Source organism: Lithobates pipiens, unplaced genomic scaffold (assembly GCF_037356315.1).
Source record: "Lithobates pipiens isolate NorthernLeopardFrog02 unplaced genomic scaffold, aLitPip1_a1.2 Scaffold_22, whole genome shotgun sequence".
Lineage (NCBI taxonomy): Eukaryota > Metazoa > Chordata > Amphibia > Anura > Ranidae > Lithobates > Lithobates pipiens.
Window position 1 is genome coordinate 80,507,430 of NW_027507784.1, and position 27,140 is coordinate 80,534,569.

Genomic DNA, 27,140 nt, shown 5'->3' on the forward strand with positions numbered 1-27,140 from the left:
CCTAAAGTGGACCTTCCGCTCAATGGAACCATCCCCCCCTCCGGCACCCCAATTGGCACCTTTCAGGGGGAGGGGGGTGCAGGTACCTGTACAGTACAGGTATCTGCACCCACTTCCGGCATAGATTCTGCAGAAGGTACGCCCCTTTCCGCAGAATCTACACCCCTTTCCGAAGGTCGCCCGCTGCCTGCTGGGAAACACACGGATCCCAGAGACAGCGGGGACCATCCTTATTGCGCAGCGCGACTCGCGCATGTGCAGTAGGGAATCGGGAAATGAAGCCGAAAGGCTCCACTTCCTGATTCCCATACCCAAGATGGAGGCGGCAGCACCCGAGAGACGATCGAGAGATCGGCTTCGGGTGCCGACATCGCGGGCGCGCTGGGCGGGCAAGTGTCATTTTAAAAGTCAGCAGCTGCAGTATTTGTAGCTGCTGGCTTTAAAAAAAAAAAAAAAAAACGGCGGACTCCCGCTTTAATAAATTTGCAAAGATTTCAAACAAACTTCTTTCACTTTGTCATTATGGGGTATCGGTTGTAGAATTTTGAGGAAAATAATGAGTTTTTTTTAAACAAAAGTGTGTTTCTGCACTGAATTGTAATGGAGTTATCAAAGAGCTACACCTATATATCACCCGATTCCCAAAAAGCGATGTGAAAACACATACACACGCTCACTGGAGGAAGAACTCCTCCAGTAAGGGAGGGAACGAAGGAAAAGGATAAACAGATTCTGGTGGTAGGGGACTCAATTCTTAGGACAGAGAGGGTCATCTATGACAGACCTGAAGCGCTGAACTGTATGCTGTCTACCGGGTTCAGCACATCACGGATTGGTGAACAGAATACTGGATGTCATGGTGCACATTGGCACCAATGACAAAGTCAGAAGCAGATGGAGTTTCCTAAAGAATGATTTGAGGGACTTAGAAGCTAAATTGAGGAAAAGAACCTCCAAAGTAGTATTCTCAGGAATACTGCCGGTACATCGAGCCACACCAGAAATGCAGAGGGAGATTATGGAAGTAAACAAGTGGCTGAGAAGCTGGTGTAGTAAGGAGGGGTTTGGGTTCCTGGAGGACTGGGCCGACTTCTCGGTCGGTCACCAGTACTACAGAAGGAATGGACTGCACCTAAATGAGGAGGGTGCGGATCTGCTGGGAGTGAAGATGGGCAAAAAGTTAGAGGGGTTCTTAAACTAGGCGACGGGGGGGGGGGGGGGGGGGGGGGTTCCTGTTTGCAATCTCGGAAAACATCCAATAAGAGGACAGTATGCAACCGGTCTAAACTACGTGCCATGTTCACCAATGCCAGGAGCCTGGCGGACAAGATGGCTGAACTAGAGATACTATTGAACGAAGAGGATTTAGATTTTGTGGGAATTTCAGAGACCTGGTTTAACAGCTCTCAACATTCAAGGCTTTTCCCTTTATTGCAGGGATAGATATATATATAAAAAAATAAAAATAAATAAAGGGGGGGGGGGGGGTTAGATATGTCTATATATCATCAAGCATAACGTACAAGACAATGTGAGAGATGACATCAATAAGGGAGCTAGGGAGGAGGTGGAATCCTTATGGGTAGAGCTCCAAAGGGATGAAGCTAAGGGGGAAAATACTGGGAGTATGCTATAGGCGCACTAACGTGAGCTAGGAGGGGCAATCACAATTTGAAGTGGCAGCAAGGATGGGAAGTGTTATCATAATGGGGGATTTTAATTATGCAGACAGACTGGGCGGAGGGAACCGCGCATTCCTCTAAGGCTCGCCAGTTCCTAAATATCTAGCAGGAAAATTTCATGGGTCAGATGGTAGACACACCAACTAGAAACAAAGCGTTGCTAGATCAATCTCACATACTATGTAAAAAAGCTACTAGGCATGAAAGCAGATCTGTCATAACCTGTCCAGTTTGTGTTGCTTCTCCTGATAAGAGAAAAAAAATAAAATCCAACTTCTTAATACCAACTTATGCCATGTTATTAGTGTCTTGCTGTCATTGTGTGATTATCGCACCCTTTTCATTCACATACATGAATGCTGAATCCTGGTAATCTGTCCATGGCATTGCTGGGAAGAGGGACATGGATCAAAAAAAATGAATCTGGCAGTAACAATGTGGTAAGAAAACTGTACAAAGAAAAGAAAGGCACAGTAGGTACATGGAGACTGAAATGAAACAATTTCTATATAACCTTCCTACCTCATGTTCTTCTTTCTTTTTCTCCTCCTGCTTCTGTTCCAACTTCTGCATTACCCTAAAATAGGAAAATACAGCTTAGAACTATGTTTACGTCACCCATCAGAATAAAACCATATGTTTGCAGATAAAGTCAATTCTAGATAATTCTGCATAAACCCGGGAAACCCCTGCACCAACAAATCTATCATAATAGAGCTGTGGTCAAACTTTACATCATGTGATGCAGGCTACCTATACCAGTAGAACCACTAGAGGGGTACTTACTTGGAAAAGGGGACTCTTAATTCTGCAGTGTTGTCACTGAGAGCCGCCGGCAGAGCTACTTGGACACGGGCACCCCCGATAGCCCAGTCAGTACATAGCAACATACAAATGCAGAGTTTTGCCCATTGGCACTTTGGGTGGGATCCTGTGATGGGCCAGTGGAGCTGTAAATAGGAGGCCTCAGACACCAGTCTATGCAATGCCTGTGGTGGTTGGATTTTTGGTCCGCATTATCTTGATCCTGGTAGGTACAAACCCTCTCCCTTGCTTATTTGCACACATTTACTTTTTTGAACCAATTTGACCTTGCCGTCACTGCTTTACCAAGTTGCATTTTATACTCTGTAATGCATATATTTAGTTTCACATGTGGAGTCTCATTCAATTCAGCTGTGCAGGCCACTTTCACAAATCCCCATTGTACCAGGTGGTTGCTCTTGGCCATTCAATCATTTTCTTATTTTTTTTTTTAAACCAATTTTTTAGTTTTTCATCATTTATTTTTTTCTCAAGTGCACATCATCACCCATATACACTTTTTCTAGCCACCATTCTGGTAGAGCTGCACGATTCTGGCTAAAATGAGAATCACAATTTTTTTTGCTTAGAAGATAGATCATGATTCTCTCACGATTCTTGCAGCGTAACATCTTTTTTTTTTTTGTGAAAGAAGTGCTAACTTTACTGTTTTTTTTATTTTTTATTATTATTTATTGAACTTTATTTTTTCCCAAAAAATTGCATTTGAAAGACCGCTGGGCAAATACAGTGTGACAAAATATTGCAGCAATTGTCATTTTATTCCCTAGGGTCTCTGCTAAAATATATATATATATATATATATATATATATATATATATATATATATATATATATATATATATATATATATATATATATATATATAAATTTTTGAGTGTTTGGGGGTCCCAAGTAATTTTCTAGCAAAAAAGAACATTGATTTCAACTTGAAGTGTCAAAAAAAGATTTAGACCTTAATTGGTTAAACTTGCTGCATTTACACTGGTTGAAAGCTTGGCAGACAGCCCAGATTATTCCTTTACACAAGCACTTCTATCCCTTTGATCTAAGTAGTAAGTTAGTTACAATGTTTCAAGTTCTAAACTTGGCAGATTGCCAGGGATGCTTTCTTTTGACAGCTGAGTGAGCAGATAATCTCTGCACTTGTTTATATGAAAGAATTGCCTACTCTCAGCAGGAGAGATCGTGGGGGGGGGTTTGGATCGAGTTCGCAATTTTTTAACGATTAATCGTGCAGTTCTACATCCTGGCAGGCCATGCTGCTGGCCCAGTTTGGATCCTTTACCCACAGCTCCCGGGTCAGACGTCTCTGGTGGCTGCCAGTTGGACGATTACCACATTTCAATAAGCCCGATACATTTCCATGTTCATTACTATGTTATATTTTTTAACCATTTTACTTTATAGAGGTCTATGCATCAACCCCTGAAGAGTGAGACTGAACTCACAAAAACGCGTTGGTCATCATGGGTGCCATGACACATTTACCATGGACTATTTGTATGTGTGATAGAGAATAATAATATTAAATATATATATATATATATATATATATATATATATATATATATATATATATATATATATATATATATATATATATATATATATATATATATATATATATATATATATTTTTTTTTTATATATGTAGCGCTGACCTCTCCACTTTTTCTGTAATTTCCTCTTCAGGCTGGGCATCTGGAATCTCACTATTCCCAAATTCTTGAAGTTTTGTTTGCTCTGTGGGTGGATTTTCATCTTGCACTACAGAGATCAGCGAGAACATGAATTAAAAAACAAAACAGGAAACTGTTCAGAATCAGAAAGTTGAGTGAGCATTTCGATTCTGACCTGGGGTGGAGGCTGAAGAATCGCTGGGGGTTTCCACATATGGAGGCAGTAAATCCTCTGAAGGGCACTGTGGTACAGGGCAGGATTCAGCAGAGCAGGTCACTGGTGGGCTAGTGGATAGGTGCGGATTAGTTGGTAACCCATCATTCTCTCCTGTGTGCATCTAAAGAAAAAAAAAAAAAAGAAAAAAAATTAAAGATTTCCAGCAATAAGAACCTGGCACAGAACTTGATTTTCTCTCTTTTCAAAGGTACCAGGTAAAGTCCACAAATGGGTAAAGGAGTACAGAACATACAGCTACAGTTAAAAAGGGCTTGTAACTTGCGTATTAAACTATATATCTCAGTAAAACACATTTAGTATATTTTACGATGCAAGCACATTTTCCTACGCTTTGTCACCAACACCTTCCCCCCACCAGGAGCCCAACCTTTAACGAAAATTCAAACTCTGGAAGCACTTCCTGGTCTTTCCAGTCATGTGATCACTGTCAGAGTGGCCACATGACCAGAAGCCCAGCCTACTGGCTTCTGATTTTTTTTTCAAAGTTGCTTTTAGAAAAGATGTGAAAGAGAAAGCAGGAAAAAAAAAAAAAAAAATGAAAAAGACGACAACACCAACAATCCCAACTGTAGTCACGAGTCAATTAACGAGGGTAACAGCATCCACATGACCAAGGAAGTAATCAGGAGGTGGAAGTTAGGCACCATTGGCTTTAGACAGATTTTAAACAGAGACTTAAAACTGTTGGTGACAGCTTGGGTCGCGGTGGTGGGAGCTCCCACCATACACACTCCTAGCAAAGAAAAATAACTCAGTGACGCTGCCTGTATACACAGATGTGGCAGCGTAGCTCAACACACACCACCACGTTGCCACATATATGCATGTGGCTGGTGTAAAGGGGTTAAAGCAGAACTAAACCCTTCTATTCTTTACAGCCAAGGAAGCTGCCACCTTAAAGTTGTGGTAAAGGCAGAAGGTTTTTTTTTATCTTAATGCATTCTATGCCAACTCACGAGAATTGTCGATTGGCATGTACATTCACACAAAGATTGGATCCATATTGAATCCAATTCAATAAGATTGGATCCATATTGCTCAAATACAAAATATTGCACTTTCCCTGGATAACCCAAAAATCTGTACCAAAAGAATGTTCCACCCACCCGTTAATAGGTCCCACTCTGATTAACTTTAAGTTAGCATGCAAAACACTCAATATAACTGCATCCTCTGGACCTATGACCCCGCTAACCCAAAATCCTGACTTCCTACCGGGTCTCCTTGGACAAGTACACTGACTCGCCCACTAGTCCACAGATCATAGCCCAACAATTCTTTCATAACGAGGAGCTCCTCAATTAACCGGCATTATACTCTACCCTCCCGAAACTTAACATACCCTTTTTTAAATATCTTCAAAATCAGACACTTTCTCCAACACACCCCACCTATCGCCCATAGGCATAGAGACCTAACCCCCTTTGAACACATCTGCACCAGTACGGAACCCCAGAGACGCCCAATATCAGCACTGTATGCACTATGGTTTTCTAAAAATAACCCAAATGCCAAAACGAACCAACAATGGGAGATTGAGCTAGCCAACGACCTCTCAAAAGAAGAGTGGGACAACATATAAAGACACACACAAAGGGACCATCAAAATTTCTACACAAGAAAACAGATATAAAATATACTCCAGATGGTACCCGATAAAATACAAATTTTACCCAGCGTCTCCCCCCACTCTGCTGGAGATTTAACTCCGCTCAAGGATCATTACTTCATATTTGGTGGGAATGTCCACTGATCCAACCATTCCGAAAAGGAAATTCATGACTTGATCGCCCAAATCGCAACATATACTCCAGAATTCACCCCAGCACAATACTTGCTTCACCACATCCCCCTTCCCTTGAAGATGTACAAAAAAAAAATAAAATCACTCACGCTACACCTGATTAGTGCTGCCACCCAGTGTATACCAGTGCACTGGAGAAGCACCGACCCACCTACAGTCTCTGAATGGCTCCGCCGTGTAGAGAAAATGGCCAAAATGGAAAAAAAAATAAAAACTTATCTACCAAGCAAAAGAAACTCCCACTAAATTTCAAAACACTTGGACCTGTTGGATACATTATAGAAACTCCGGACACTAACATACCCCACTCAAATACTTGAATTTCCACCAGAGGGAGACTAGTTAGAATCCACCCGAGACATAAATAATCCATCACTCCTATTCCCCCCCCCCCCCCCCCTCCCCTTACCCACCAACAGTGGGTAGCCAGATATACAACAATGGACTACCTGGTTTGTGAACCCCATTCACCTATCCTATATGGTGTAATACAACGACAAGACTTCCACAAGTCCTAACAGCAACTACCTAGATAACACCATTAATCGAACAGAGGATAGCGCCTGACAACAGACGAACCACATCTGAGCCAACAACTATATGCATCCCAACGGCCCCCACCCACTCATAGTTCCCGATGGGGGAGAATGGGATGGTCCATTTTGGTTTGTCTCTCCAACACACGCAATGTCCCACCGGTTTACAAAACCACAGAAGCTTTGATTAGAAGGGGCACTTGCACACGAATAATTTGTTCCCTACACAGTCGCATGTATCCCCCTTGAAGCATATACATCCATTATCATCGACTGAGTAAAATAAGTTGAAGTTCAATGTATACACTGTACATGTACTCTGTATGTTTGCCGTGTTGAAAAACCTTGAATCCTTGATTCTGTAACCTTGTAATTCACACCTGTTATATTGAAAAACTCTAAAATGAGACTTTACAATCCCTTTAAGCCTTGTACACATGGGCGAATGTCGGGCAACAACGGCCGGTTCAATAGAAACCAGACGACATTCAGTCCGTATGTACTGCAGCCAGCTGGCTTTGGTCAATGGGGCATGGCCGAAAAAGGAGCGGTCAGGTTTTTTTTGTTTTGTTTTTTTAGCCCTGCTGGGTTGAACGGAAAAAAAAAATGAATAGTGTGTACCAAGCATTAGTCTAGGACAGCGATGGCAAACCTTGGCCCCCCAGATGTTTTGGAACTACATTTCCCATGATGCTCATGCACTGTGCAGTGTAGTGGAGCATCATGGGAAATGTAGTTCTAAAACATCTGGGGTGCCAAGGTTCACTTGAGCGCAAAAGCAGCTGTGACAGTTATTCACAGCATGCCTTGATTTTAACAGTTTCCCAGAACCGTTACAAACAATGGGCTTTGTTTTAAAAAAAAATGGCACGCGTACAAAATTCAATGTTTTTTTTTATTTTATTTTATTTTTTTTAAAAGGCAAAACTGGTAAACACGAAACTAGATATTCTGCTTTCCTTTTGATTCTTAGCATCCTGGCCTTTGTTTGAGATGTTCACGCTTATTACACATTGTAAAGGTCGGACCATGAGAATACTTGTTCTCATGAAGCTATACTTTATTTTAAATGACTTTTATGTCACCACTGTTACAATTTGATGCAAATTTTGGTACTATATGTTATTATTTTTTCTTAACGTGGTGCAGGACGAATTGTAAACTTCTCTGAGCTGTATGTACCTTGCATTAATAAAAAATTTTGAAAGCAAAAGGCAAAACTGTCAGAAAGCAAGTGAGCTCCTGACTTCCTGTGCTGCCACATGGATTTTAAGCGGAGTTTTCAGCCCTGCCAAGTTTACATCTGAACTACAGAGCCCCCCCCCCCCACCCATGTACTGGAGATGAGGAAAGGGGTATGCGTTTTGTAGTCTAGACCTGGAAAGAGAAGCCTAGGGTGACAATGCTTTCCATTAATACAGGCGGTGAGCATTGTCACTCTAGGACAGGAAGTGCGTTACTGGCAGGATCCCCACTTAAAAAGGAAAAAAAAAAAAACTGAAATCAAAAAACAAATGCAACCAAAACATCGAAGGACTGGTAAATTGCAATATTCTACACTTTTGTTCTTAGATTTAGATACATTTAAAATGGTTCTAAATCCTAAAAGGTTTTTACCATAAAAGTACAACTATAGGCAAAACTTTTTTTTTTTTTTTTTTTCATATTGCATCGAGCAAGGGAGGGTCATAACCTCTGTTGAATTTTTTTTTTCTTTGTTATCAGTGGCCCATTGTGGAGATTGTCATTTACTTCCTGTCTGATAGCCAAACCAGAAGTGAGAGGAAATCCCTGCAAATTAAAGGAATTTCTTGGTCACCAGAACTAGTGTTCCCATTGGAAGATTTCCCCTCTATTACTTTTCTGGGGACAACCCAAAAGGCAGCGGAATTCCGCTTTAACAGACAGCAAGAAAAGCTAACAGGGGTTCTAATCCCTATCCACTCTATCCAAAATGAAGTACCTTTAGTTATACTTTAACCACTTGCCAACCGGGCCATAGCCGAAAGACGCCTACAGCACGGTCGGCTTATTCTGGGAGGATGTCCATCTCTCCCGTGCACCCCCTGGGGAGTGCTCCTGGAAAAATCCATGACCGCTGGGTCCAGAACAACCAGCGCATTTGCGGATCATGGTAAATGGCTTCTGGTATCGGCCGTTTACAACGTGAGCGCTCTGTCAAATGACAGAGCAATCACTTACAAACAAACCGTCGGTTCCTCCCTCCCCTCTCTGTACCGATCTGTACAGTGCGAGGGGAGAGATCGTTTGCAGCAGCGCTGTGGGCTGGATCTGTAGTGCCCACAGCGCTGCTCTGTGCCAATACATTTTAACAGAAACAAATTAAAAAAAAATGAACCAAATTTTCTGTATTTTTTGATTTATAGTGCAAAAATAAAAAAAAAAAAACCCCCAGCGGTGATTAAATGCCACCAAAAGAAAGCTCTATTTGTGTGAAAAAAAGGACAAGCACTTCATATGGGTACAGTTTTGAATGACTGAGTAGTTGTCATTCAAAGTGTGAAAGCAGCGAAAGCTGAAAATTAGTCTGGTTAGGAAGGGAGTTTAAGTGCCCAGTGGTCAAGTGGTTAATGCGTTCTATTAAGGTGGGGGGAGAAGAGAAAAAAAAAAAAATAAACACACAACCCTTCTGTACTTGAGGATACCCCTCCCACCACCTTATACTTGCCTGAATTGGATCTCAAACTAGGGCTGTGCTGAGAGCCGAGGTTCTCCCATCTCATTGGGTTGACGCCATGCCTGTGTCAATAGATGCAGACAGGGTGGCATGGAAGCAGGTCCAAATAAGTTCCCCATAAAAAAATGTGGTTTTCCATGGGGCACTCTGCCGGGGGGTTTAGGGAGATCGGGGCTGCTCTGTGCAAAAACCATTCCAAAGAGCAGACAAGTACATGTTTATCATTATTGAAATAAAAAAAATGTAAGCTTTATAATCACTTTAAATCTAGGCTTTAGCATACACAGGAGTCTGACTCCTTAAGTGTCTCAGCCTTTGCTAAAATTACATATAATTGCATTTCAATGATGACATAACATAGAAAAGTGCCAGAAAATGCAATTATTATGATTACATAATGCACTAATCCAAGATCAGAAGACACCTGTGAAAGCTTGTGGCAGAGTACATTAAAGGTTGGGTTCACACTGAAGCGATGCGGGAACGCCGTGAATCCGCGGCGTTTTCCCGCATCGCATGCCTCCCGCCGGCAGTTCACACTGCCCTATGCGGACTGCTGGGAGTGTCAGTGAAATGTTAATGACACCCCCAGATCAGTTCGCATATCACAGTGCAATCTGCAAACTCGGACAGGAATCGGATCGCATCCCATGCGATCCGATTCTGCTGCGGACCAAAAAAAGGGTCCTGTGCGAGTTTGCGGCAGGTGCGATGCGAATTCAGCCATACTATCTGTATGGCTGAACTCGCATCGCACAGAGATCGGATGCGATTTGCACTGCAGTGCGGTGCGAATCACATCCGGTTCTCGCTGCCGCAGCGGTGTGAACCCAACCTAAATCAGTAAAAAAAAAAAAAAAAAAAAGGAGGGGGAACAGAAAAGTATTTACTGAGCTTCACTTTTTCCACATTTTATATTACAGCCTTATTCCAAAATTGATTAAATTCATGATTTTCCTCTAAATTCTACCAACAATACCCCATAAAGCCAACATAAAAGAAGTTTGTTTGAAATTTTATAAAAAAAAAAAAAATCACATGTACATAAGTATTCACAGCCTTTGCCTCACCCTCCCTATTTATCATTATCATTGAAAGTGAAAGTAAAAGAAAATCCCAAATTTTGGGTTGTCCCCAGAAAAGTAATAGAGGGGAAACCTTCCCATGGAGACACTAGTTCTGGTGACCTAGGAGTCCCCAAGAGATTCACTTAATTTGCAGGGATTTCCTCTCACTTCCTGTTTGGCTACAGAGAAATCTCTGCAATGGAACACAGACAGAGGAAAAATAAATAAAAAATCTGATAGAGTAAGGGAGGGTTATAATCGGGGGTTGCATTGTTTCGGCATGGTTGGAGGGGCGAGCGAAGCAGATAAGAGGACCTTGTGTGCAAGGTTCAATTTACACTCCATGTAGTAAAGATCAGGTTAAAAGAAGTGACAGTGTCAAAGATATAAATAAACAACATGCAATCTATGAAGGAGAACAAATGGCTTTGAGGCCTTGGCACAGATTCTTGGCGGCTCTACAAGCACAGAACAAATAAACAATCAACAACCACAGCACCTGTTTAACTTTGGTGATCTTTCCTATGAGCTCTTCTGCAGAGATTCCACCAGCAATGACTTCCAGTGGGATTCCATTGTCCCCGATGAAGAAGCTGGAGGGGACACAGACCACAGGATCTAGAGGACGGCTTGTCAAGGAGAAATCACAGGATGAGACGATGTGCACGCTGAATGTACAAAATCCTTTCTGATGCTATAATGGTTCTCGTTATCCAATGTCTTTTAAAGGGTTAGTAAACAACCGTAAAATCAGGCTATGTGCAGTAAAGCATGCTTCTACTCACTGTGGAAGTTAATCCTGTGCATTGTGTAAAAAAGGTTGATTCTGTATTCTCTGATCCTCCCCCCCTTACTGTCCCCAATCCATCTCCTGATAGAACAGAGCCTTGGTGGCACTCTGCACATGCTCAGTTTGGTGTGTATTGCTAGATTTTTTTTATTTTATTTTTTATTTTGGGAGGGTGCATTGGATGAGCACAGGGCCAATCGGCACTGTCCAGAGGGTCAGGGGTCCTGCAGCCTCATAGGACAGAGTAGAATGTAAACTCCTCCTACAAGCTTTAACCAGACACTGATAGAAGACTGCTATATAGTGCTAATGAGAAAAGATATTTAGCAGTTTATAGTTACTAAAACTATTGCATTTCCATGTTCTGTGGGCGACCAGATATAGTGAATGCAGGGTCCTGGGCTTAGTAACATTTTAAAGAGCAAGTAAATCTCCCTCTAATATTTTCCTTATAGGTAAGCCTATAATAAGGCTTAGCTATAGGTACTGTAAATAACTCCTATTGCTCTGTTTAGGAGATATTTACTGCGTCAACGGCGCATGCGTGTTGAAGGAGCGGCCGCAGGTGCTGTTTCTTCAGAGCCCTGTGCCGTGACCAGCGGCTCCCATGCGAATGTGGGGGAGCGACGTCATGCAGCTCCTGCCGGTTAGAGCCGGAGACCGCAGACCCGGAAGGAAGACAGGCAAAGACGGATGTGGCAATGTAAAAAGACACACCCGCCGCTCCAGGTGAAACCAGGAAGCCTAATGATCCAGTAGGTGCTCTTCTTGGCTCACCTCCGCACACAATGAATTCAGAAGAAATGGCCGCACACCACTGTAGATCAAAATCCTTTTTATTTGGACATCCCAAAAACTACAGGAATCAGAATGCTGGTTAGACTCATAAGTGAGTGATGACTAAGCGCACATGAAGTGTGCGAAGCGCGTCTAACCAGCATCCTGTAGTTTTTGGGATGTCCAAATAAAAAGGATTTTGATCTGGTTTGCGGCCATGTCTTCTAAATTTGAAGGATGCAGTCTGCAACGGGGACGACGAGGGCTTCGTTTGGCGGTAAGTGTCACAATGTGCTAGTATGCAATGCATACTAGCACATTATGACTTTACTTTGCAGGAAAAAAAAAAAACACATACAGCAGTTTTTTCTTCCTCTAAGTGACTCTGTTCCAGGATATCAGCCTCAGTTGACTACCTATATTGTAGTGAGGTCATGCTGTACTCAGCCCTAATCCAGCAATAGAGTGCATTCCTTCAAGATTACGCTACACACTGTTGTATAAACCCTGAAGAAGAAGAAGAAGGAGTCTATTCCATCGAAACATCTAAGTGAGGCAACCATTTCTATTGCTAGGCACTCCTAACCACATATGCAGAATATCCAAACAGGATGAAAAATATAGCGGTTTCCAACAGCAACCAACCATTGGAATTGCTGAGAATTTTGTGAAATTGTTCACTTTTCTTAGCTAGCAGCAGCCAGCCATTTTTTTTTTCATTCTCCAGCTATCATTTTCTTCTGCAGGTATGACTGCTTGCTTGTCACAACTAAAGTGGAGATTCATTCAAAAGTGGAACTTCGCTCATCTGTCTCCTTCCACCCTCCAGTGCCATATTTGGCACCTTTTGGGGGGTACCTGTCTTAGACAGGTACCCTGACCCCACTAAGCGCTGAGATAGCAAAAAATCTGTCAACCTCATTCCAGTCCTGACAGAGTCCATATAGCCATTAATAGTTGCTTTTATAGTACATTTAATAAAAAAGGTGAAGATTTTAGAGTGCAGCTATCTGGAGTTCTTATCTATATGGCTTTAGTGGCACCTGCATGAGAGGAGCGTGGAGGCGATAACTGGCCGACTCACCTGGAGCAGCGCAACACACAGGGGTTGACTTACTAAAACTGGAGAGTGCAAAATCTGGTGCAGCTCTTCATAGAAACCAATCAGCTTCCAGGTTTTAGTTGTCAAAGCTTCATTGAAGAAGCTGAAGTTAGAAGCTGTTCGGCCACCATGCACAGCCGCACCAGACTTTGCACCTCCAGTTTTAGTAAATTCACTGCTATTGTCTCAGTGCTGAGAGTGCGCTTCCATCACAGAGGAACACATACAGTATATATGCCGTGCACAGGATTAAAACCCATTTCCCGGATGCTGCATATATATGTGTTACATGATCATGAAAGGGTTAACCGCATTGTATGTCAACATACAGTATATAATTTATAAGGGAAATTCACAACTTTATTAAATGTTTTTCTATAACTGCCTGAAGTTCAGTTTTAAGTGGTGACATGCTTGGTATTGTCCTCAAATGACAGTATAAATAAAGCTCAGTAAACAGAAGGTTCAACTTACAGGCCATGACGTAAGAACTCACAAAATAAGTAGAGCTTGAAAATAATATCTATGATCAGCGGTTATATCTAAATACAAAAAAAAATTAAAAACACATACATGTACAAACACTGCAAAGGTCAAAGCCATCTGTCTGGAAGAGGGCAAATAAAGTACCCGTCATGTATTTTCTTTCTAAATCAGAGCTGGTCAGGCTTAAGTAAAAAAATTCACATACCGTATATACTCAAGTATAAGCCGAGTTTTTCAGCAAAGTTTTTTCTGCTGAAAATACCCCCATCGGCTTATACTCGAGTCAAGCATTTTTCTGCAGCAGAGAATGACATTTCCCGAACCGACTTTGGGGCCACTTTAGGTCCCTGTATGTCGGTGCCACTTGGTGCTAGGAATGCCAAATTGGTGTGCAAACCCAGTGGAACTAGCACTACAACATATCCAAAGCTGGGGTGCCTAGCACCAAGTGACCCCGAGATACGGGGCCCCAAATTCGGTTCGGAAAATGTTATTCTCTGCTGGAGAAAAGTGCTTGCCTTTTTCCGAACAGAATTTGGGGCCCCGTATCTCGGGGTCACTTGGTGCTAGGAACCCCAGCTTTGGATATGTTTTAGTGCTAGTCCGCTGGGTTTGCACGCCAAATTTGGGGCTCCTAGCACCAACTGGCCCCGAGATACAGGGCCCCGAAGTCAGTCAACTGTGTCCATCTGCAGCAATGTCATTTTGGGACCCTTTGGGTCCAGAGACCCCATTTTTTTTACCTGCAGCTAGGGGGCATCTGGGAACCCTTAACTACCGAGTTTGAAGATCGGGGACCTATGTCTGTAAATGGGCATAGTGAGGCATGCAAATGAGGCTGCAAATGGGCATTGTTGACCCTCTTTTCCACTTACAGTAGCTGCGCATCTCTCACCCTAGGCTTATACTCGAGTCAATGAGTTTTCCCAGTTTTTTGTGGTAAAATTGGGTGCCTCGGCTTATATTCGGGCCGGCTTATACTCGAGTATATACGGTAAATCAGCTTTTCTCAACCTTTTAACATCAAAAGGAACCCTTAAAATGTTCAGATGTGAGGGAAGCTTGCGTTGAAAGCTCACAATCACTTTGTGTCATCAGTAAGTTGTAGAGATCATAAAATAAAGAATGACATCGCTCAAGTACCCGACACCCAAAATTTATTATTTTTGCGGTTAATGAGAGAAAGAAAATCTCCTTACATCAGCGGCCACTGGGAAAACGTCACTCTTGGCCCAGGTTCACCCTGAGCTGCGGGAATGAAGTCTATTTCATTCCCGATTTCGGCCGTGATTTCAGAGACATGTCAACGTAAATCGCAGCCCAAAACCGCAAAAAGTAGTATAGAAACTACTTTATGAAATCGGTGCAGCGTCGCAGATGCGGCATTGCACCAATTAGGACGGTGCCATTGACAACAATTGCCGCTGATTTGACATGTCAAAACGCTCCAGTGTGAACCAGGGCTTAGAGGGATAAAAGAGAATTGGTGTCAGTGGTTACTTTTGTAAAAAAAAGAAGCAAAGAAGAAAAAGAGCCACTGGCTCCACCCACTGATGTTTGGTACTGCTCAAGAAACCCCTAGCAATCTCTGGAAGAATCTAAAGGGTTCTACAGAACCCTGGTTGAGAAAGGCTGACATATACACTCACCAGCCACTTTATTAGGTACATCAGTTCAATTGTTTGGTAACACAAATTGCTAATCAGCCAATCACATAGCAGTAACTCAATGCATTTAGGCATCTAGACGCGGTGAAGATGACTTGCTGAAGTTCAAACCGAGCATCAGAAAGGGGATTTAAGTGACTTTGAGCGTGGCATGGTCGTTGGTGCCAGATGGGCTGGTCTGAGTATTTCAAAAACTGCTGATCTCCTGGGATTTTCACGCACAGCCATCTCTCGGGTTTACAGAGAATGGTCTGAAAGAGAAAATGTCCAGCGAGCGGCAGTTGGGTGGAGGAAAATTCCTTGTTGATGTCAGAGGAGAATGGGCAGACTGTTTTGAGAGGACAGAAAGGCAACAGTAACTCAAATAACCACCCGTTACACCCAAGGTATGCAAAATACCATCTCGGAATGCACAACACATGAAACCTTGAAGCAGATAGGCTACAGCAGCAGAAGACCACACCGGGTGCCACACCCGTTAGCCAAGAACAGGAAAGCGAGGCTACAATTCACACAGGCCCACCAACATTGGACAATAGAAGATTGGAAAAACATTTCCTGGTCTGATAAGTCTCAATTTAAGCTGCGACATTCAGATGGTCGGGTCAGAATTTGATGTAAACAACATGAAAGTATGGATCCGTCCTGCCTTGTATCACCGGTTCAGGCTGGTGGTGGTGTAATGGTGTGGGGGGATATTTTCTTGGCACACTTTGGGCCCCTTAGTACCAACTGAGCATCATTTAAATGCCACGGTCTGAGTACTGTTGCCAACCATGTCCATCCCTCTATGACTACAGTGTACCCATCTTCTGATGGCTCCTTCCAGCAGGATAAAGAGGAAGTAAACTCTCCCACTCTGATGCTTCTTTTCATTTAGTCCATTACAATAAGTAATGATCAAACTATAGCCACTGTAATCCAGCCCAAATCGCATATTACTCACTGTTTAAAGAAACTTTAAAAAAACTTGTTTCCAGGGGTTAGGCAGCGCCATCTTAAGTATTGTTTTCTGAGTCCACAGTGGAGTGTATTTCTGCCCTTACATTGAGCACTTCCTGTACTGTTAACCAAGCCTCTTTCTCAATCCAATGTTTCTATGGCAACCCTGCTTCCCTGTTCATAGTTGACTTGTTTTATTTCATAGTGTTTACTTGTGCCAACTGTCTAATGTTTGCCTGTGTGAGTCCTATCAGCTTCATCTGATAAGACTGCAGTAATGGCCAGGTTTGCACTGCATGTGATGTCACATGGTCACATGGTGTGTAGGAGGAAGCTCTGAGTGATTATGCAGCCTTCTGGGATTTCAGTGTTGTGTGCCATAGGAAGTCCTGATAACAGATAGACAATCACATAGAGAGTGTGCCATAAATCAGGGGAGATCTGGGCATGCTCAGTGACGTCATTCGAAAGAACAAAAAGGATTACAACAATACTAAGCAAATAAGGAGATATCTACAAGCAGCGTTCATTAGGGTATTTTTATGCTGATTTACATGGGAGCTATGACAAACTTCGTTACCTTTGATGTTCTACTACATTTCCTTTCCTTTCCAAAAGATCTCTTATGGTGACATTTTCCTGACAGACTGCTCAATGGGGAAAAGGAAAGGTTTTACAGGTAGAGAACTTATTCTATTTATTTTCATGCCAAACAGTATTTCATATGGGCAGCATGATTTGCCCATTTGTGAACTAGAATTCTCCTTTATAGGTCAACTCCAGGTCATTTATAATAATTAAGAATTTCATCAATATGCACTAAAGATCAGGTTGGATAAAAACGATGATTAAAAAAATAAAACATTTTTTGGCTTTTTATCAAATTTTTTTTTTTATTAAAATGCTTTTGGAGTAAGAATGCATTAATAATTTAATTTATTCAGCATGAAGTGGAGCTTAGTTATGTAGCATGAGGCTGTATATTCTTCAATATTTCCATTTTTTGGTAAACTCATTCAATGAATCCAAGCTCTGCAAGCTGAGATAAAATGAACTGCATTGATGCATTCACACAAACAAAAGTTCAGGAATATTCTTTTCTGCTTTGCTAATCTATGTACACTAAAAACTGTATGGATTGTTTAGCGAGAAATGCAGGCTCCAAGTGTGAGGAGGAAGGGCAAGCAGTAAAATGAAAGTGAAACCTTTTAAGCAGCTTATAAACCTTGTGATCTTTCCGCACATAGCTTGAAGTGCTATACGTCTCCCTTGAGGAGCAAAAAGGCAGCAGGCCGTAAAACAGTTTGGGAATATTTACTAACCCGACAGCTTATTATTCTAAATAGGAAACCTTCATTTTGTTTGTAAAATATTAAAAGATTCTAACTAACAGCAAGAATAAGGCCTTACATTTAAAGAGCACCTGTCATTTCAGAGCCATCATGGCAGCGCCTGTTAGCGGGCATCCGCTCACCTGCTGCCACCACTTCCCTCACCAGCCGTCCCATTAAAGTGAACGGAACTGTCGGTGAGTCAACAGCGGGTCAGAGGAGGAGCCGCTGCAGGACAGAGAGGACAGTTGCTCTTTAAAAATGAGGATTTAAATATAGTGGATTTAAATCAATCCTTTTTACTAGCGATTTAAATAAAATCCACCCTGCTAAAGGTTCTCACTGGTCTCTGCTCTGTAGATACAGGGACAGTGGATTAATACTTGCCTTTGCTCTGTAGATACTGTGAGGACCGATTAGCCCTTGTCTCCGCTTTAGAAATACTGTAAGGACAGATCATCACCTGCCTCTACTTTATAGATACTTCGATGGCACATTCTCAACTGCCTCTGTGCTGTAGATTCTGTGACAACAAATCTCAACTTGCATCTGCCTTGTAGATACTGTGACAATATATGCTCTTCCAATTCGGCTTTCTAGATATTCTGACAGTACATTCTCACATGCCTCTATTCTGTAAATACTGGGCTCGATTCACTAAAGCCAAATCCACTTTGCACTACAAGTGCACTTGGCAGTGCAGTCGTTTTAGATTTGGGGGGGGACATGCAAGGAAAATAAAAAACAGCAATCTTGCTTGCATACGATTGGATGATAGAAATAAGCAGAGACTCCCCTCATTTCAGATCTTCCCCTCATATCTACAGCGACTGAACTTGCAGTGCAAAGGGGATTTGCCTTTAGTAAATACTGTATCTATTGGTGTATAACACTCACTTTTTCACCCTGAAAATTGGGTGCAAATAGTGTGTGCGTTTTATACGCCGATACTGCAATTTGGGCTGCCTGGGGGGGGGGGGGGGGGGATGGGGAGGAGGGCGGGACGAGCGCCATCAGATTACATACAGCGAGACTCTCCTGTTCACTCAGTAGCCTCTGTAATAGGTCCCATCTCCTGGGCCAGCATTGGATTACTGTCCTGTCAATCATAGAAGCGGGTCCAGGAGGCGGGACTTTGTATTAAAGAGGCAGCCGAGTAAATAGGAGATTCTCGCTGTATGCAATCTGAAATGTAATCCCACACCCCCCTCCGAGGCAGCAGTAATCTGATGTGAGGCTGCAGATGGTCATTGATCAGGCTGCATTAATGGCAATGGTGAGGCTGCATTGATGGGCAATTGTGAGGCTGTAGATGGGCATTGATCAAGCTGCATTAATGGTCAATTGTGAGGCTGCAGATGGCATTTATCTGGCTGCAGATGGGCAATGGTGAGGCTGCATTGATGGGCACTGACTCTTATTTTGCTTCAAAGTTCTTTATTTAAAATGTAAGTTTTTTTCCTGAAACTTCCCTCCTAAAACGAAGGTGCGTGTTATACGCCTGTGTATGTTATATGCCGATAAATACAGTAACCCCCACTGTGACAGTAGATTGTCTACATCTACGTATTATTTTCACTTGTCTCAGCTCTGAACATACTGTAAAGCAGGGGTCTCAAACTGGCGGCCCTCCAGCTGTTGCAAAACTACAAGTCCCATGAGGCATTGCAAGGCTGACACTTACAAGCATGACTCCCAAAGGCAGAGGCATGATGGGACTTGGAGTTCCGCAACAGCTGGAGGGCCACCAGTTTGAGATCCCTGCTGTAAAGGGTCGCACACACTGGCCAAATATCGGGTGGCATCAGCCAGTTCAATAGAAACTGGCCAACATTTGGCCCGTGTGTACGGAAGCCAGACCGACAGACGCCAGCTTATCGGCTGGCTTCTATCGAAGGGGCAGGAATGAAAAAGATCTGCCCCTGTCGGAACGCAATAGCACAATTGGGGGGAGATCGCTGAACTGACATCACATTGTTAGTACAGCAGCTCCTCCAGAGCTCTTCAGTTTGTTTGTTTGTTTTCGTTCAGCCCACTGGGTTGAGTGGAAAAAAAATAAAAAAATAAAACTAAAAAAAGTACTAGGCTTTACAGTATATTCACACCTGCCTCTACTTTGTAGATACTTCTACGGCATAGTCTCAACCTGCCTTTGCTCTGTAGATACTGTCACAGCAGATCCAAATCTGCATCTTCCCTGTATATACAGCAACAGTAGATTCTCTCTTGTTTTTGCTCTGGAAACACCGTGGCAGCGCATAACAAAAATTTTATAAAAGAAAAAAAAATTTAAAAAAAAAGGCAATTTGACGTGTAGCAATTATTTTCCAACTATTATATTATAATTATTGCAGATTTCCTGCAAAAATCAAAAAAGAAGAACTTTCGGTAAAAGGATACAGATCTGGGAGAACTGAAGGCAGGTCTCACTGTAAGGAAGAAAACACATAAAACAAATATTATATACATACACAATCATGTTAACATCACAAAGAACACCATATATAAAAAGTCTATAGAAAAGGTTGTCTCGGGTCTGGAAATTCAGAAAATACCAACGTCTGGAGTACTAAAATAACTACAAAGATGAAGTTAAATATATTTACATATTTTGTCTTCCTTGTTTCTTCCTTTGCCCTCAACATGCTAATAAAACATTTAGGCTCGGTTCACACAGGGGCGACTTGTCCAGGCGACTTAGCCGCCTGACAAGTCGCCCCCGTTCTGTACTATGGAACCGTTCTAATAGGAGCGACTCGAGTCGCTCCGACTTAGAAAAAAGGTTCCTGTACTACTTTTGCGGCGACTTGCATTGACTTCTATACAGAAGTCGTTTTGCAAGTCGCCGCTGAGGTTGCGGCGCTGCAAGTCGTGCCGCGTCCTGTGGGAACCGAGCCTTAAGCAAAACATTTCCATTTTCATTACAAACCTTATTAGCCCTGATATCACTGGGTCTCTATGCTTTCTATGCAATGCAAACCATGGCTGATGGGAGGGGCTTGCAAGGTGCTGTACGTGGCTTTCTGAAAATATCCCTTCACCCTCATATCACAGTATCGCGTTTCAGAGTCCTGCGCAATGATGCAAGCAGTGGGCTTGCGCCTGGGAGGAGTTCTGCAAATATCAAAATACCTGGATGAATGGATGTCAGCCTGGAGGAGTGGGTGCTCTAAGGCTGGCTGTATTTGCATGCAGACTGCCACAGGCAATTTCCAGACGTGACGTTGAGCCTCTATAATTGAAAGGACTAAAATCCAATGAATGAAAAGGATGAGAGGGATGGCCAGGCTGGGGAGGAAAGTGCTAGATGATGCTGGCTTGCTCCCCCAGGCAGGAAATGAGGTAGGCTGACTTGCTGCCGTTTCTAATGCACACTGAAAGCTGAACTTGTACTACTTCAGCATGTCACAGCCGTCGAAAATATTGGTGGGCACCCAAGTAAATATGTAGGCTGCCACTGCTGCCCTACACCCGAAACTGGCATTGTTTACAACTGACTGATTGGTCACAGTAATCACATGGTGCCAGGGCTCAACACAGCACGATCTGTGTTCTGCTGTGTTTATTGGACACAGTGGGTCACAGACCATACCACTATGCGGCCACGAGGCACACAAGTGGGAGGACGTCAGGATGTCCACTTGGAATAACAGACCACCTTTCTGGCCATATTCTTAGTGGTTTAAGTATTAAAGCCGGAGACAGCCAGGTCAACTAGCATTGGATCACCAAAGGCACAACACACATTTCTTCCAGTACAGGACTCCTTTAACCTTCCCCCAAGCCATTCCCAAGCTATGCTGTCCAATCGTGGAGCCTGGGAGCGCTCTGACCAACAATTAGTCAGAGACAGGAGCGGACCTGTGACCCCAGGAACCGGAAGCAACGATGATTTTGTTCCTTCCAGTTCCACCTCTCTACCTGCCCTCCAGTCCAGCTGCACTGGAGGCCAGAGGAGAGATCTGGGGTCTAACAGACCCCAGATCTCTCCATTAAGAGGACCTGTCACGGCCCATGTTATCACAAGGGATGTTGTTCATCCCTGGTGATAGCAATAAAGTTAATACAATTTTTTTTTAAAGACCATCTAAAAAATAAATTGTTATGGATAAATAAAAAAAAATTTAAAGCACCCCATGTGCTCATATGCAAATGCCTATGTAAGTCCCGTACACATATGTAAACGGAGATCTACCTATATAAACAAGCAAAGCAGAGAATAAAATCCATCTCTTCCCCTATTAAAAGCAGCACGCATTACATACAAACACTGGCTAGGCACACAGTTAACCCTTTGATTGCCCTAGATGTTTAACCCCTTCCCAGCCAATAGAAGAGTGACAGTGAATATTTACAGCACTTACCACTTTATTAGTGTCACTTGTTCCCAAAAAGTGTCAAAAGTGTCGCTGATCACCGCCATTACTAGTATAATTTTTATTTTTTTTATTGAATTTTTATATACCATAGTTTGTAGACGCAAAAACATTCACTATACGATTACTGTGATTTTCTTTTAACAAAAACATGTAGCAGAATCCCTATTGGTATTCTATACTATTTCTGTTCTGTTTTATTTTTTTAATTAAAAAAAAAAACTTTTCTTGTTTCAAAAAAAGGTAAAGAAGCTATTAAATTTTTTAATTGTGTGTGTGTGTGTGTGTGTGTGTGTGTGTGTGTGTGTGTGTGTGTGTGTGTGTGTGTGTGTGTGTGTGTGTGTGTGTGTGTGTGTATATATATATATATATATATATATATATATATATATATATATATTTATTACAAAAAGAAAAATAAATTTAAAAAAAATATGGTTTCTTTCAAAAAATAAAAATAAAAAAGTGAATAACAAATTTTATTTGGGTACAGTGCTGCATGTCCACACAATTGTCAGTTAAAAGTAACGGCAGTGCTGTATCGCAAAAAAAAATGACCTGGTTATGAAGGGGGGGGGGTAAATCTTCCAGGGGGTCAAGTAGATAAATTTAGTACACATGATGCAATAATAAAAAATAAAAAAAATGATGTATAGGTTTACTGAGAAGGGGTTAAGTTGGTTATCTTGTTACCAGCATAGCTTATACCAGGGCTCAGCAATCTGTGGCTGTCCAGTTGTTACCTCTGAACAAGCCCGGGCAGCAGTCCAGCAGCTGTTACTCTTCAGGCTGTGTGTGCTGACCAATACCAACCCTATGTAGTAATAATCATGGAATATCAAATAGTAGTTGGTCACATTCAACCAGACTCTTCTGTATTGCTGAAAATGTTTTGTAACTTTTCCAGCCCAGTTCTTTAATTCTGGAGAAGCTATTGTCTTAGAGAGCAGATGCAGTTGAATATGACTGCTACTAGCTATGCTATGACCTGGATGAAGAAAAAAAAACCTTCACAGACGATAACCTTCTCCCGCCCGCACTATAGCCGAATGACAGATACAGCGCGGACCTTAACCACTTGCTTACTGGGCACTTAAACACCCTTCCTACCCAGACCAATTTTCAGCTTTTGGTGCTCTCACACTTTGAATGACAATTACTCAGTCAAGCAACATTGTACCCAAATGAATTTTGTGTCCTTTTTTTCCCACAAATAGAGCTTTCTTTTGGTGGTATTTGATCACCTCTGGGGTTTTTATTTTTTGCGCTATAAATGAAAAAAGACCGAAAATTTTGAAAAAAAAAAAAAACGCATATTTCTTTGTTTCTGTGATAAAATTTTGCAAATTATAAAAAAAAAATCATAAATTTTGGCCACAATTTATACTGCTACATATCTTTGGTAAAAATAACCTAAATTAGTGGATATTTGGTCTTTGTGAAAGTTAGAGAGTCTACAGCCAGGAAAGTACAAATACCCCCCAAATTACCCCTTTTTTGAAAGTAGACATTCCAAGGTATTTACTAAGATGCATGGTGAGGTTTTTGATGTTGTCATCTTTTTCCCACAATTCTTTGCAAAATGAAGATTTTTTTCTCACAAAATTTTCAATGTAATAGGTTATTGCTCTCACATGGCATGTGTATACCACAAATGACACCCCAAAATACGTTCTGCTACTCCTTCTGAGTATTACGATACCAAATGTGTGAGACTTTTACACAGCCTGGCCACATACAGGAGGCCCAATATTGAAATAGCACCATCAGGCATTCTAGGAGCATAAATTAAACATTTCATTTCTCAACCACCCATTACATTTTTGAAGGCCCTGGAGCACCAGGACAATGGAAATGCCCACAAAGTGACCCCATTTTGGAAAGCTAACAACCCAACGTATAATCTATGAGGCATATTGAGTCGTTTGAATGGTTCATTTTTTTTCCAGAAGTTTTGGGAAAATGTGGAAAAAAAAATGAAAACGCATTATTTTTACGCAAAGTTGTCCATTTATAAGATATTTCCAACACATAGCATGTACATAGCAAAAATGACACCCCAAAATACATTCTACTACTCCTCCTGAGTATAACGATACCAAATGTGTGAGACTTTTACACAGCCTGGCCACATACAGAGGCGCACTGGCAAATGGGGCTGGCAGATGGCACTGCGGCTGGCAGGTGGCACTGGCAGGTGGTGCTGGCGGCACTGGGGCTGACGGATGGCACTGGCAGGTGGCACTGGCGCTGACGGATGGCACTGGCGCTGACGGATGGCACTGGCAGGTGGCACTGGCACTACTGGCAGGTGGCACTACTGACAGGTGGCACTGGGGCTGACAGATTTTAGTCAAGGTAAAAATATGTCACTCACAGATCCTCTCTCTCTCTCCTCACACGCTGTCTCTGTGTGAGGAGGGAGAGACACGGCAATAGGAGATGATCTCATATGTTTACATTTGAGATCATCTCCCATTGGCAGCTGCGATCGCGCTGTGAACGGCCGCTTTGATTGGCCATTCACGGCGATCTACGTTTGCCTGTCTCCGGGAGACACGGCGAGTACAAAACTTCCGCGATGCGTGGCCCCGGCAGCGCGCATTGCGGAAGTAAACACAAGGACGTCCAGGGACGGACCGCTCGAAGGAACCCGCCTGCTCTACGGCCGTCATTCGGCTATAGGGCGGGCGGGAGGTGGTTAAATTGCCTGGAGGCTGTCATGACGTCCTCCCGTGCATGAGCTGCCTGCCCGCCCCCTGTGGGGTGTGCGCGGCGCGCTCTGTGATCACTGAGTCTGAGACTAGGCTGATCACAGATCGGAGTATGGGGCCGATCCCAGCCCCTTACCACGTGATCAGCTGTCAGCCAATGACAGCTGATCACATGATGTAAACAGAAGATCCGTAATCTTTGTTTTCTTCCCCCTCACGCCGTAAACGTGAAGTAAAATAAAATCAGATCACCTGCTTCTGTCAGAGGGACATCAGTCCCTCACACAGAGAACCGCGGCTGCCTCATCTATGCCCACCAATCAGCGCCGATCAATGAAGGAGAAAAAAAATAAAAATTACCCGTTTTCAAAATTTTATAAAAGTATGAAAGTTTTTTAGGTTGTTTTTGGTCTTTTTTTCGCTTTTTTAGCAAAAATTCAAAACCCAGCAGTAATTAAAGTGGGGTACCCCCTAAAAAAAAATAAAAAATTTAAAGTCAGCAGCTGCAAATACTGCAGCTGCTGGCTTTTAATAATCGGACACTTACCTGCCCCAGGGTCCAGCGATGCGGGGGAACGAAGCCCCCCCCCCTCGTGGCGCCGTCATGCATACTGTGGGCATCCGGCTGTGGCTTCACAGCCGGGCACCCACTGCGCATGTGCGAGCGGCGCATGGCGCCGTGATACGCCGTACAGTCACCTGGGACACATAACAGGTCCCAGGTGAATGTGCGGCGCGAGGGGAAGTGATGTCACCAGCCCGGGCAATGAAGAAGGCAGATTACGAGGGACCCCTAGCAACCGGTATTTAGAGGTGAGTAAAAAAATTATTTTTTCCCAATTTTTTTTTTTTTTTTTTTTTTTTTACGAATTTTAAGCAGCTTTTAATTTTTTGGTGGCAACACCACTTTAAATACCACCAAAAAAAAAAAAAAAAAAGCTCTATTTGTGTTAAAAAAAATAAAATAAAAAAAAGGGATAAAAATTTAATTTGGGTACAGCGTTGCATGACCGTGCAATTGTCATTCAAAGAGTGACAGCGCTGAAAGCTGAAAATTGGTCTGGGCAGGAAGTGGGTTTAAGAGCCCAGTAAGCAAGTAGATAATCAAGGAAGAATGTAATTTTTATTACACAGCTAGAGGAGCAACAGAGATGGATCTTGTATCATTCACTTTGTTAATTCTACTACATAAAATTAAAAATAATAAAAGTTCACAAACCTCTTACTGTCAATTTTAATAGCGATAAATCCTTCAGATGTGGCCCGTGCCACGCCTTCATCTTCCCAGCTCTGCGCCATCTGCACCGACTGTTCATCATCCCCTGTAAGTAGAGGAGATGATGAGTACCTGCAACGTACTATCTATACCAGGCCTGGGAAGGATGATAATAGGGTATAACTGAGCTCTGAGACACCGGTCCGGAGGGAGCCTGAATATAGGCCTTGTGTACACACCAGCACAGACGCAGCTGTTACAGGACCGCCATCAGGTTATCACGTTCACATTTTATATACTAAAGTCCAACTCCAGCTACATCTTTGTACAATCTGCTTTACATCCACCGCCAAATCTGTCATTTAAGGCCCTGCGCATTGGATACAAACTAAATACATTGTTTACATTTGTGCTCTTATAAGTACAGTGGGGGGGGGGGGGGGTATTTGACCCCCTGCTGATTTTGTCAGTCTATAATTTTAATGGTAGGTTTATTTTAACAGTGAGACAGAATAACAAAAATATCCAGAAAAACGCATTTCAAAAAAAAGTTATAAATTGAATTAAATTTTAATGTGAAATAAGTATTTGATCCCTTATCAGCAAGATTTCTGGCTCCCAGGTGTCTTCTATACAGGTAACAAGCTGAGATTAGGGAGTGCTCCTAGTCTCAGCTTGTACCTGTATAAATAAATAAAAAATAAAAAGACACTTGTCCACAAAAGCAATCAGATTCCAATCTCTCCACCATGGCCAAGACCAAAGAGCTGTCCAAGGATATCGGGGACTAGATTGTGGACCTACAAAGGGCTGGAATGGGCTACCAGACCATCGCCAAGCAGCTCGGTGAGAGGGTGACAACAGTTGGTGTGATTATTCACAAATGGAAGAAATACAAGCTAAATGACGGATACAGAGCAGCCGGCTAGTTATAACAGCCTCCGGTGATTGCACCCTGATTACCAGTGCAGTCCCATCAATGCTGCCTACCAGTGAAGGAGAAAAATTACCCAGTCTCCACTCTCCACTGTACTAATGTCTCTAGAATCATGTTCCCAGACTTCAACAACTCCTATTATATGTTCAGAGTCTCCTTCAGCATGCCCATAGTCTGACCATCCCCCTGTCTATCATGTCTGCGTTCTCTGACCATCCCCCATCTCAAACCTGTGGTCTATGACCCCAGTCTGCATCTCCCTTCTCTCTC

General features: G+C 42.6%; 1 protein-coding gene across 1 annotated transcript in view; it reads right to left on the reverse strand.

Moving 5' to 3' along the window:
* The window catches only part of UBXN4 (UBX domain protein 4), a 44,287-nt gene that overhangs the window by 13,254 nt on the left and 3,893 nt on the right, over positions 1–27,140 (reverse strand). The window contains exons 2-7 of the mRNA XM_077447777.1: positions 25,937–26,039; positions 20,028–20,056; positions 11,032–11,150; positions 4,365–4,527; positions 4,172–4,277; positions 2,205–2,259 (exon numbers count right to left, since the gene is read on the reverse strand). Coding sequence (XP_077303903.1) covers positions 2,205–2,259; positions 4,172–4,277; positions 4,365–4,527; positions 11,032–11,150; positions 20,028–20,056; positions 25,937–26,039 — 575 coding nt within the window. The remainder of the gene's footprint in view (positions 1–2,204; positions 2,260–4,171; positions 4,278–4,364; positions 4,528–11,031; positions 11,151–20,027; positions 20,057–25,936; positions 26,040–27,140) is intronic.